This window comes from Saccostrea cucullata, unplaced genomic scaffold (genome assembly GCF_032062105.1).
Source record: "Saccostrea cucullata isolate Sc308-1 unplaced genomic scaffold, CSIRO_AGI_Scuc_v1 ctg1923, whole genome shotgun sequence".
In the NCBI taxonomy this organism is placed as follows: domain Eukaryota; kingdom Metazoa; phylum Mollusca; class Bivalvia; order Ostreida; family Ostreidae; genus Saccostrea; species Saccostrea cuccullata.
The window spans coordinates 116,344-129,120 of record NW_026921478.1 but is presented as its reverse complement, the minus strand read 5'-3'; the positions used below and the strand labels follow the sequence as shown (position 1 = coordinate 129,120).

At 33.0% G+C, this 12,777-nt stretch overlaps 2 protein-coding genes and 1 long non-coding RNA gene across 3 annotated transcripts; 2 read left to right on the top strand and 1 right to left on the bottom strand.

Moving 5' to 3' along the window:
* Positions 1–1,911: 1,911 nt before the first annotated feature.
* Positions 1,912–5,115, top strand: LOC134260102 (putative nuclease HARBI1). The gene is made up of 6 exons (XM_062742685.1): positions 1,912–2,542; positions 3,007–3,119; positions 4,017–4,128; positions 4,239–4,421; positions 4,618–4,852; positions 5,030–5,115. The coding sequence occupies exons 1-5, from the start codon at positions 2,134–2,136 to the stop codon at positions 4,821–4,823; spliced, it is 1,023 nt and encodes a 340-aa protein (XP_062598669.1). The 5' UTR covers positions 1,912–2,133; the 3' UTR covers positions 4,824–4,852; positions 5,030–5,115.
* On the bottom strand, positions 4,869–7,419 carry LOC134260103 (uncharacterized). The gene is made up of 4 exons (XM_062742686.1): positions 6,784–7,419; positions 5,965–6,029; positions 5,281–5,427; positions 4,869–5,137 (listed from the first exon to the last, which is right to left on the bottom strand). Exons 1-4 carry the CDS (start codon positions 7,086–7,088, stop codon positions 4,869–4,871), a joined length of 786 nt encoding a protein of 261 aa, XP_062598670.1. The 5' UTR covers positions 7,089–7,419.
* A 1,739-nt stretch (positions 7,420–9,158) lies between these two features.
* LOC134260089 (uncharacterized) lies at positions 9,159–12,493 on the top strand. Its single transcript, XR_009990473.1, has 3 exons — positions 9,159–9,200; positions 9,343–9,442; positions 12,096–12,493. It is a non-coding gene; the product is annotated as an uncharacterized LOC134260089 (long non-coding RNA).
* Positions 12,494–12,777: the final 284 nt, after the last annotated feature.

Genomic DNA, 12,777 nt, shown 5'->3' with positions numbered 1-12,777 from the left:
AAAAGTTTGATATAAGAAGCATATGAAAATAACTAATATATCCTAAAAAATTAAGAAAAACAGAGAAAATTCGGATTAGCCAATATCCAGTTAAGTTTAATTATTTATGTAAATTTGGTAATGTCATGCTGTAGACCCGATATAGTAATATGTTTTTATGCAAAAAGAACAATCATTTAACTTTTGAAATAGAAGTAGGTATCACTTGATTGGCAAGTTATTTTTTATTCTTAATGTCAAGGAAAAAGATAATGACCTTGACCTGACCTTGCCTCTAATATAAAATGGTAAAATTAAATTTCACTGATACTATAACTTACTGGTATTGTCTTCTTGATTCTGTGAAAATTTCATTGATTTTTGAATATTAGAAATTTGAGAAGAATCCTACCTTAAAACGAGACTGCTGAAATTGTTGATTCATCAACCTCATCAAGGAGAAAATTATTCAAAATCATATGTCCGTATTGAATATTTTGAAAGAACCGAAATGGTCTTTAACTTCCATATATTATTATATACTGTAAACCAACTTTAATTCGCGATGATTTTATTTCGCGATTTACCGAGAGTAAAGTAGTTTGCGACGATTAATTTTCGCGATCAAGCCTTTTTGGGAACTGTTTTTAATAGAAAAAGAGACTTTAAGGCCCCTTTCGCGGCGAGAAATATTCGCGATGACGAGGTTCTCGTGAACCTCGCGAAAATTTCTAGCACGCGAATAAAAGTTGGTTTACAGTATATTAGATTCCGAAACTTCATAAGAATCCATACAAAAATACATTGCAGATTCAGTAAATGTTCAAACAAGCTTCTTTCTTTACTCCTCAATACAAGATTAATACTAGTGAAGGAGAAACTTCAAAAGTGCTGTGCAACAATATATTCAAGAGTGGTAAAAATCGGATGTGGATACTTGAAAATTCCAATGAATATTTGGACAATATGAAATCACAAGATTCCACCAAACTCAACAGCTTTAAACCGTACGACTTTTCAACTTTATACACAAAGTCCAGACTTTTCAATATCATTGACAGCTGCTTTTTCAATAAAAATTGAACTCGTAAATTAACTTACCTTGTCATTGGTCATTTGGAAAAATATTTTGTTTAAAATAATTCTGATTGTACACACTAGTACTCATTAGTCGACATCAAAAAGATGTCTCGGGTTCTGAGTGACAAAATCTATTTTTTCTATTTTTTATGAGACCAGGTCTTCCAACAATCTATTGGAATTCCAATGGTTACCAATTTCATCCCCTTATTAGCATGACCTATTTTTGTACTCATATGAAGCAGAATTTGCGCAATTTTTTACATTTTTTTTACATGAAAAGAAGAAAACACTTGCTGTGGCCTTCAACTCGACATTTAGTTATATCGACGACGTATTGTCAATTTACCATTGTTATTTCCATTCTTACGTCGATACGATATATCTTGGTGAGCTTGAGATAAAATATAACACAGAGTCTCACACATGTGTTTCATACTTGGATATTTTACTTTAAAAAGACGTTAATGGTAATCCAATAGCCAAGTTGATGACTTTAATTTTTCCATCGTCAACTTCCCTTACGTATGCAGGAGTTCATTTATATAAGTTGATTCCATACGCAAAAACATGCCCTACAATTTCTAAAACGAGGTAAATTATTAACAAACAAATTGATGAAACAAGAATATCAGCAATCTCTTTTAAAGTCACCTTTCGTAAGTTCTATAGTCGAAACAATGACCTTGTCAGCAAATACAATTTGTCATTTGGTCAATTATATAATGCTGACTGACGTTTTCATTCGATTTGTTAGTTCATTATTTATACACTGAATTGATGACGTTTTGTCTGTTAGTTTCATTACAAGCGCAATAAACTCAGTTGGTGTGACCGGTCGCCAGAGGATGCTCACTCCTCCATGGCACCTGGCCCCGGGGCCACGAACGTCTTGAGTCGAACTCAAGGGCTGTATTTTACTCAAATTTGAGTTTTTTACTCGAATCGCTGAGTTGAACTCAATAAAGTGTGCCACGAAACTTGAGTCTTGTTCACATAAAGTTTTTTCTAGAGTTTTACTCAAAATATCTGGGATAGCTATGTAGCTGTCTCAGAAGTCGACTCAACACAAAAATGGCTGCCAGGCGCATGATTATGAGAAATATTGTAAGAGTACCTCGTCGTATGCAGGATCGGACAAACCCACTGGAATCTTTGACGGAGGAGGAAATTTTCAGCAGATACCGTTTTAGATCCGCCACCATTATGTTTATTTGCGGTGTTTTAGAAAATGGGTTAAAACACAAAACAAAGAGAAGTTCGCCTCTTCCTACCCTACTGCAAGTGCTTCTGGCCCTGCGGTTCTATGCCACTGGTGCCTTTTATCAGCTGATTGGGGACTCCCTTGCAATCTCGAAGTCGGCAGCAGGACGGGCAGTTCGAGGAGTTACCTCCCTCCTGTGCAATTTGACAAGGCAATACATTCGTTTTCCGTCAGTTCCTGAAATTGCCGAGATACGTACAAAATTTTACTGTTTAGCAGGTATAAATTTCTTTTATATAACATGACAGGTCACAAACTTTGCACAACTTTAACTGGAAAACTGATCAACATATTTTTAGAGGCCTAACGTTCAAACACGCACTATATTTAGGCTCTAATATATTATCTGACAACTGGTGCAAAATAATAGCATGTGGAAAATTATAAAAAATGCACTAACCTCCAATTCTTTTTATTAGTATCTTTATGTAGCTGGAATTTACATCCATTAATTCAAAACAAACATCCATGAAATGATCACACCACGCTCTTTTGAAAGGGAGATAATAAAGTTTAACAGGTTTCGATAGTATGGTGCGCATGTCTTATCAAATTTGTATAAATATTTTTAAGATATATAAACGTGGAGATTTCTTTTTTTTTTTTTTTTTTTTTTTAAAGCTCAATATGTACTAATGTACACAATGGTAAGAAAATGTTTCCTGTATACATGTACTTTAAAGGCTTTCCGAATGTGGTTTGCTGTGTCGACGGTACTTTGATCCGTATTAGATGTCCATTGCAAAATGAGGCTGAGTTTGTTTGCAGGAAAGGATATTACGCTTTAAATGTTCAGGTGACTATTTAACAACTCAGTATACTTTAAAATTTTCCTAAATCGTTTTTATTTAGTGGATGTTGATTGTTGATAGTTTAAAAACGAAGAAAATTAATAAAAGAAAGGGGGGAGGTAAATGCAATTTTTCAGATATGGGTCAAAATATTACAATTCCGGGGTGAATAAAACAAGGTTTATTTAATCTATCTCCATTTAAGATGTCAAAACCTTCATTGAATAATTTCTGCGTACTTATATTAATAAGACTGAAAAGTTCGACGAGTAAAATATGAATAGTCGAAGTTCAAACAATTTTATTAAAACAAATATTGAATATCAATAGTCTTGTAGATTCATATTGTAAATATAAAAAATAGTTTATATCACTTCTTTTGCTTCTAAAAATCACTCCAAAGCTAAAAAAAATCTGTTTAACCTTCTATTTTTGGTTGATGAATAAATTACAATATTGAGACAATCTGCTATTATGGTGTGGCGAGGCATGTAAATGTTTTTTTTGAAAATAATAAATCCTTAAATTCAGTTGTTCGATTCGTAGGCCTTAATTTTTCTCAATGAGTTGGTGTTATCAAGAGTATACAAGCTGATCCGCGATTTTTTTTTCAGAAGCTGACGAATTCGAATGACATAACTTAATATGATGAAATATTTTCAGTAAAGTATAAATAGCAGTTTTGTAATTACAAACAATGTTTTTGACTGGCTTTAAATGTCATACACAAATAATTTCAGGGAAAACAAACACGATTACTATTCAATTCCAAGTAAAATGCGATAGACAATTATCGTAAAATATTTCTGATTTTATTTTAAATGAACCCTCTTTCTTTCTCAATCATTCTTTCCGATCTACGCTTTATTATTCATTATTGCAGAATTATTTTTTTTCCTTAGATGGCCTGTGATGCATCTTTCCGTTTCGTAAATTGTGTTGCAAAATGGCCTGGGAGCGTTCACGACTCACGTGTTTTTAAAGAGTCGTCTCTTGCCAGATTGTTTGAGACTGGTAAGACGTAATGTGATAAGAATAATTTAACTATTAATAATGAGTTTGACATTGACACGGATGCTTGAGTTGAATAAAAAAAATTTAAAAAAAAGATTTTTTTTCATCAGGTGCCCGCACAGGATTAATACTGGGAGATTCGGGTTATGCGTTAAGGAGGTATTTGATGGTTCCGTATCTGGTTCCATCGAGCAGAGCCGAGGAGAAATTTAACACTGCTCTGTGTCGCACTCGGGTAACAATAGAACAGGCTTTTGGAATCTTAAAAAGAAGGTTTCCATGTCTCCAGATAGGTATGTTATACAGTATATATATTTATCTTGTATTCCTAGACCCTCCATTGATAACATATAAGGAGGGGGTCAATGAATGTTCCCATTGTAAATTACGGAAATAAATTATAGAAGAAAATGTTATTTTCTGTTTAATTTTTCTTTTTTTTGTTTTAATTATTTCCCCCCTCTAAACGGTTTATTTTCTTCAATAAAGGATTACGAGTTCAACCCGAACAAGCATGTGAAATTGTTGTTGCCTGTGTTGTTCTTCACAATCTCGGCATCGAGCGACAAGACATCATTGATGTGCCCCCTGTGACTGGACAAATAGTTGATGAAGCTGTGTTGCCGACTGATGCAGGACGCAATGAGGGAAAGGCAGTTCGAGACCACATAGCCCGTACTTTTTTTGGAAATTAAGCAGAAAATAAAAAGAAACGTTAAAATCAGTATGAATAATTTATTTTAATTTAATAATCTCTCTTTTTGAATACGCAAGAGCTCCATTTCTTCAACCAACTTCTCCTTTTTCAGCTTCAATACCTCCATCTCCATTTCCATCTTCTTCTTTTCTGTCATTAGTAAGTCTTTCTGCAGTTCGATTAAACTTTTGGTTTTCTTTTCAGGCCCTTTCTGACTTTTTGCTGCGCAGGAGTTTTGAGTACTGGAGATACATGTAGCTGAAGTTGTGGAGTTAGAGGCAGACTCTCCAGACGAACAATCCACCTCCATGTCTTTAAAATTAAACACAATTCATGCAATGACTTATGACAGTTTTTTGTATTATTTATATCGTGTTTGGCATAAATGTCTCTCATTTTAACTTGTTATAAGATTACAATAAAATATGTTCAAACCATTAAGACAGTATTCTTACCACCAGAATCAAAACCAGAGTCCAATCCCTGCATTGACGGCCTTCCCTCCAACGTATTCAGCATGGCTTGCTCAACAGGGGTTGGTGATGGGGGCTTTGGACCTCCACCTGTCTTGGGTCGTTTCATTTGCGACAGTTTGTCCTTTGCTATTAAAATCAATAATGAATAATATTTTTTAGAAACTCCCTTGTAAATTTTTAATTTAAAATCGTTATCGATACATGTACGTATATACATTTACTATGAAACGATGCTATAATAGACAATGTTTGATATCGACAAATATTGTATAACTGAGTATATCAAAACGGAAATACCTGTAAGACTTTAGTGTTGATATACATGTACACATAATACATATAAATATTATTTATCTTTAAATTAATAATTTTACAGATTTTGAACTTTTCTGTATTAATTAAATTGACCTTTAACTTTGTCTTATTTAAATGAAAAGTCAGGCAAATCGGTAATTGTTTAAGATTTTTAATATCTATGAAACGCGATTTATTTAAATTTATTATACTTTTCAGGAAATTTCTACCTTTATAAAAAGTTATAAAACAAATAGAAAGATTTTTTTCAATTTTTGTTATCAAAAAGATACGCCAATATGACTTAAACTGTAATGCGTTTTGTATTTATTCGGAATAGTAAAAATCGTATGTATCTTAGGTACGTACCTCTGGTTTTCAAATTCGCATATTGCTTGGAAGCCTCCTTTCCTGTCCGAAGACAAATACCTACTCTGTAACACAGAAATAAACCGTAAATAAAACAAATTGTCATAAGAAATCTAGTTCAATACTTGAAACTCTTCAGTGTTTTATTTTATAGCTTATCTAAATCTTTTGTTAAGAACAAGAATTATTTATAACAAGTGAAATGATGATCATGTAACAAACTTCAAACTTGCAGCTATGAAATATAAAACTGGTCCAGAAATGATTACAAACATCAGCCACCTAGCATCGTTTTTGAAAGTTGGAGTGGGGGGCAGCCAGAGAATTTTTTCACTCGAAAATTCTGTTTCGTGTGTGTGTGTGTGTGTGTGTGTGTGTGTGTGTGTGTGTGTGTGTGTGTGTGTGTGTGTGTGTGTGTGTGTGTGTTGTTGGGGTGGGGGTGGGGGGGGTGTGTTAAAAACCAAATTTTTCAATGCCAACTTTTAGTACCATTTTTTTCAGTCAATGCTACATTTCCCTATTATCAATTACTTTCTATAGTATATAGTGCGGGGGGGGGGGGGGGGGGGGGGGCCTTTCAATGAACATTTCCAGTTGGGAAAACAAGGGGGGGGGGGGGCTGTACATGTAGCTTGAAGTACAATTTATAGATACCATGTTACATGGTATCTATATATAGTAACAGGTGTTTTCCGTTATAAAAAAAACTTGAGTCGGCGGTATGGTCGATAATTATAAGACAGCTAGGCCTATAGCTCTTTTAGAATGTATAAATAATATAAATAAATACATTATCAAGGAAAGAAAATTAAAACATACTCATTTACTGCCCTGGCCACATTTTCCCAGGCCTCTTCTCGCTCTCTTTTCCCTCGGCCAGGTCCTTTAAATTTCCCGAAAAGCGTCTTTTCATTTTTTGTTACTTCTTCCAACAGAATATTTTGTTCCAATTCACTCCAAGTTGGTTTTCTTTTAGGATTTGGAGTGCTAGAGGCCAAAGGTGTAAGTTCGCAATCTTCAAACTGTATTTTGTTTACGTCTAAACTTAGAGGAGTTTCTTCTATTAAACTACTTTGCGGCAAAATTATGTCATATATTACCGAGTCTAATGGAACCCCTTCCATTTTGCTTAGACAGGCGCTCCATACACATGTAACGTCATCAAAACAAATATGACGTCATAGTTATATGTTATTATGCAGAAAATCATGAATGAAACGGAAAAATGAACACAGAAAAGGCGTTTAAAGGTTTTTGAATTTATTTTTATTGGTAAGACCTCTTATATCATTAAAAACAATTTGAGTTTCGTGCAGAGTTTTGTTACTCTGGTGAGTTGAGTTTCCTTAGCGTTCGTGGCACACTTTTTTCAGTCGCAACTCCGGAGAGTAAAGTAAAGTTTACTCTACACAGATTTGAGTTGAGTAATATAAAATGTTCGTGGCCCCGGGGCCAGGTCCCACTTCTGATGTTTTGGAGGTCCGTGTTTGCTCTGCTCCTATTTTGTATTGTTTTATGAACCTTTGATCTTGAATTCTGTTCGTTATCTCCATATGTTTCATTTAAAAAATATATAAATTTAAAAAAAAAAAAAAAGGTATCTGATTGACATATTTTCCCGAAGTACAAAAAAAATCTTCATTAGAGGATGTTCTGGTATCTAAATCCTGTCTGAATAATAAAACTTTGTGAAAAAAAAAATTCATCCATTTTTATATTAAGGGACCACACTAAAAATGCAGGGGGTTCTGAATAAATTTCCATGAAATGGCGTCAGAAGCTTTCCTAAAGTCAATCACAAGCAATAAAGCTTTTATAGGTTTTCCTCTTCTATGTACAGCATAATATCATAAATCAAAAGTTTTTCTCCTATGTAGAAATAAAGCCAGTATGATCGCTATTTATTTATTAATTTATTAGTCAAGGTTAATTTTAATTCTGTTAGTAAAAGTGCATGATGAATTTTTGTTTACAATTTTTAAAAACCTGAAGTCATCTCGTTTGTCAAACAATTTAATCAAATGTTGTACTTTTGAGTTTGAATACTATCTGTTATGTCCATTTATACCATTCGGTTTCTTTCTAGATTCATTCCTGAAAAGTACACATTAGCTGGTTTGATTGACTTACGTGTACAGAACTATAAATATTAGTTAAAAGTCAATTAAGTTAATATCATATCAAAAGAATGATACTTTGATTAATTTACAAGGATGTATTGTATCAATATACATGTTATGGAACATAAAACAGTTTTAAATCATTTCACACGATCCCATCTATGATATTTTAGAGGTCAAGTTTGCTCTGCTACTTATGTTAGAAACATATGGATATGACGAACAGTTTTCAAAATCAAAAGCCCATAAAACAATACAAAATTGGAGCAGAGCAAACACGGACCTCCAAAACACCAGACATGGGATCAGGTGCCATGGAGGTGTGAGCATCTCCTGTCGGCCGGCCACACCCTCTCGTGCTCCTTGTCGTGATCTAGAATAAACGGAAAAATCCGTCGTCAATTCATTGTGAATGACTAGGACAATGATAGACTACCGAGTTCTATGTGACCAATGTTAGGGGGATAATAAATGTGGTGATGAAATTAATGACATATCTATTTTGAATACAACATTCTATAGAGAGTAATTAAGCAACGGTGAAGCAATGACAAATCATGTTTTCAATAAGCTAAAGAAAAGACGTAATATACAGTAACTAAATGGGTTAGAGCACAACATGCGTTTTGTTGGATCAAATGACCAAAATGTTTGCCTGAGACAAACAGTCCGATTCAAGACCATCAGGATCAGATGCTAGTCCCTACTAATAAATAGCATCATTTAAACTTAAGTCAGACAAATTAAATTTGGCATATCCCATGGACAAAAGGTAGAATCATTGAAATAAATGACTTCTTACTACTCTTTGTAATACATGGGACATGAAGAATTATGAATCACTTAAACTGTTTTCGAGTTTACTTTGTAACCCTTATTATTAAAGTGCAGTGAGGAGTACGTAAAAATGTTCGTTTGATTGACAGGCTATGGGCATAAAATCACAAATTACAAATAATAAGTAATTTATTTTGAAAAATGACATAATGGAACAGGATGTAATATGTGCATTGAATTCTATTTGCTGCACACATATATAAATAAACAAAACTCATATATATTAATGTAATTTGTGCCAGTATATCTCTGAGGGGACAGACTTGAAGATAGATTAATGTATATGGTTGATTTTTGTTTAATTATTTACATACAGGTTTTTTTTTAATCTTCATCAAAACATGAAGAAAAATCAAAATTAATTGATTGTATTTAATCAAAATTTTTACATGTTGTAATTAGCTCCTTTTTTTTATTGCAGTGACCTCTTTACGGGACCAAAGCTTTTTTAGCGATGAATTTTTGTCTAATGGTCGCAATCCTTCTTTGCATTCCGACTGCAGATTCAGTTTTAGGCCGAGGTTTGATATTTTTTTCCTTCTTCTTTTTAGCTTATTATATACTGAAATGCAAAAGAAACGCAATGTCTTACTTTACAGGGAAATAATTATGTAAAGTGAAGAATTTTGCATCTAAAATCATAGATATCTTTAATTTGGTAAATATCGGTAATTTAACGGCTGAACGATTTTTATACCATAATCGGAAGTCAAGTTTGAGTCTGCTTAACAGAAATCAAAAATTACATGTTTAACAAAACCTTTGGCAATATTATGGAGTTTCAAGAGTTAGTGCTGTTTATCTTAAGTAATGCTGCAATATTTCGAAACATAAAATCTCCATTCGTTTCCCGTAACGATGCTAAGGCTTCTTGAAAATAGCTTCAGTTTGCATTTCCATTGCTCTAGCTGAAATTTTCATTGTAAAGATGGAGAGTTGATGATGCAAAATTACACTACATTACGCTTCAAAGAGGTGCTACGTATCAAATTCATAAATGATAGACCTTGGACTTGAAGTCCAAGGGTTACTATAATGCGCTAAGTTAGAGAAAATTCGACCCAATCATCTGAAAAACAGGCATTTAAAACTGGCAAAGAATAATTCCTTCGCTCAGATCTCGATATTGATTAACCTATTGTATCATAGAAATTAAGCTGCAATTGTTGTTTAGGGCAGTCTTGAACGTTGTAATTGAATGACAAGGAGGAAGGTGTTTTAACAGTCATATGTTACTAAATAAAGATAAACATTTAACATTTTTTCAAATCTCTGATGTTCTGAAAAGTGAGTTTAGCCTTATTGTATTCTATTTTGAAAATCATCAGATAAAAAATTCAAACATTTGTAGATTACTGCTCGTTGCGTTTCTTTTGCGTGTCAGTATATTATAGCAAACGTTGTACTGTCCGTTTTGATCTAACGCTTGTCGTTAAAACAGATACTCCATTTAATATTCAGTCTAGTTTACCAATGCTGATATGTATCATTAAGATTGAATCGTGGTAAAAAGCAATTTTTGTGAATTTATTTAATAATGCTAGTATATTAAAGCTGATCATAGATTTATTTTCTTCTTATTTTTACTAAATACATCAAACGTTTTCATACCACACAACAGGGACTTTTGTATTTGTTTTAACATACATATATATTTGTTTAATTTTTTTGTTTTTCGGAAAATCAATCTATACTCATCACTTATTTTTATTTTGCATTTTTATCTTTGATATCGTGAAGGTTCGACGAATTTCTTTAATCATTGAATTCATATTTTGGGATGTCTTCGGGCCTATAACACACCTGGCCGTTCCGACAAATTGAATACCGCGCGTTAGCGTGGTACGATAATTTGTCGGCACGGCCAGGACCGAAGACATCCAAAAATATGAGTTCAATGCTAATATTTACATTCTTTAATTTTTCCTCTTAAGAATTGTTTATTTCGATAATTTTTGATGCGAATTAATCGCCCTTCAAAACTGGTGTGCCGTTGTGACGTTTGTGACGTTGCAAAGTTTAATAACGGAAACGAACGTTACTAGGGGAAAAAGTGGCTATTAATTTTAAACGCACATTTGTTGATTTTTACGTTAATTTAACAGAGTAAATTATTTTTATTAGATTCTGTCAAAACAATGTACATTTTGGTGTTCTTAGAGTATTGAAAATGCATATAAGTCCTACTGTGTATTCTAACGCGCGATGACAAGGTTTCGCGTGTGTTATAGAAATTTGAACGTTGTGGATTTCTAATGTATTTCATAAGGAAAATTACAGTGAATGTAAATATTGTTATATACAACGCTTTTCCTATGTATAATTAAAGTATATCTAGTGGTGCTTGAAATGTGTTGAACATTATGCCGTCATCAATATGCACGTGTTTTCGACGATTTATCATTTTCACTATGTGACGTCATTCATTTCATGTTTGAGTATTTCTGAACACCAATTTTAATGCACATTAAGAAGGATATTCCTATTACCTATATTTATACGAGTACTTTCTGTTATGCATTACAAAAATAGCATATTATGTTACTCTGCATTTCAGTATATCTTATTTAAAACAATTCAATTTACAGCGATGTAAATGTCCAAAAGATATACTTGAAGGAGTCAGATATATATATAATTACATATAAGAAGTTCAGGTATCAATAGCTTACTATTCGAAACCATCGAATAAGTAGACAATTTGAGGAATTTTTTTTTCTTTAGACAGTAGAATTCTCTTTCATTCATTCGATAAATGGCATCGTTTAGTTAGTTAGAAGGACTTTAAGACTATGGTTAGGTGCGAAAAAATATTGAGTGCAAGAATATCGGGAAAATCCGTCGACAATTCAGGGTAAAAAAAATGACATAAGAATTAAATTGTTTGAAAAGCGTCAGTTTGCATTGGACTTACTTGTAAAATAGATTATAGTTGCTGACAATGTCATTGTATCAACCATAGAACTTATACGGAGTAATGATTTTAAATAAACGAAGCTGTTGATATCTTTGTTTCGTCAATTCGTTTGTAAATAGCTTGCCTGGTTTTGATATTATTTTCATAAGTAGAACGTGTTGTTGTGTTTCGAATCAATTAAGAGATATTAGCCTTGTAAATTTTGCCATTGAATCGTACACACCTGTGAAGAATATTTTGTTGATTATCTTTTACAGCTGTTTGTGGAACTCAACCATACAATCCTGGTTATCAAATATGCTGCAATGGAGTAATTAATGGGAAAGGTACGAACAATCTTTGCTGTGGAACTCGTTCATACAACCCTGGTTATCAAATCTGCTGCAATAATGTAGTTAATGGGAAAGGCTTGAACATCCTTTGCTGTGGAACTCGTTCATACAACCCTGGTTATCAAATCTGCTGCAATGGAGTAATAAATGGGAAGGGTACGAACAATCTTTGCTGTGGAACTCGGTCATACAATCCTGCTTATCAAAACTGCTGCAATGGAGTAATAAAGGGGAAAAGTTCGAACAATCATTGCTGAGGAACTAAAGCTTTTAATCCTACTTTAAACCGTTGCTGCAGTGGTGTTATTTGTTAGATAATATCTTTGGCTTATTCAAATAAACCGTTCCATTATCTTTATAACTATTGATTTTTTGCTTGATGTTTTAAATAAATAGACTTCTGCTTAGTTGTTTCATGGCTCAAAATATCTACCCCTAAGTGTTTACAGACCCACAATTATGCCAATGAGAAAACAACAAAATATAAACTTTCCTAAATTGTAGGCTTTTCTAATCAGTTTTCAGTTGAGGTAATTTTTAAGATACTTGATAAACCAATTTTAAATGAAAGAAGAAAAAAGTGATCAAGCTCACAAAAATCATGACC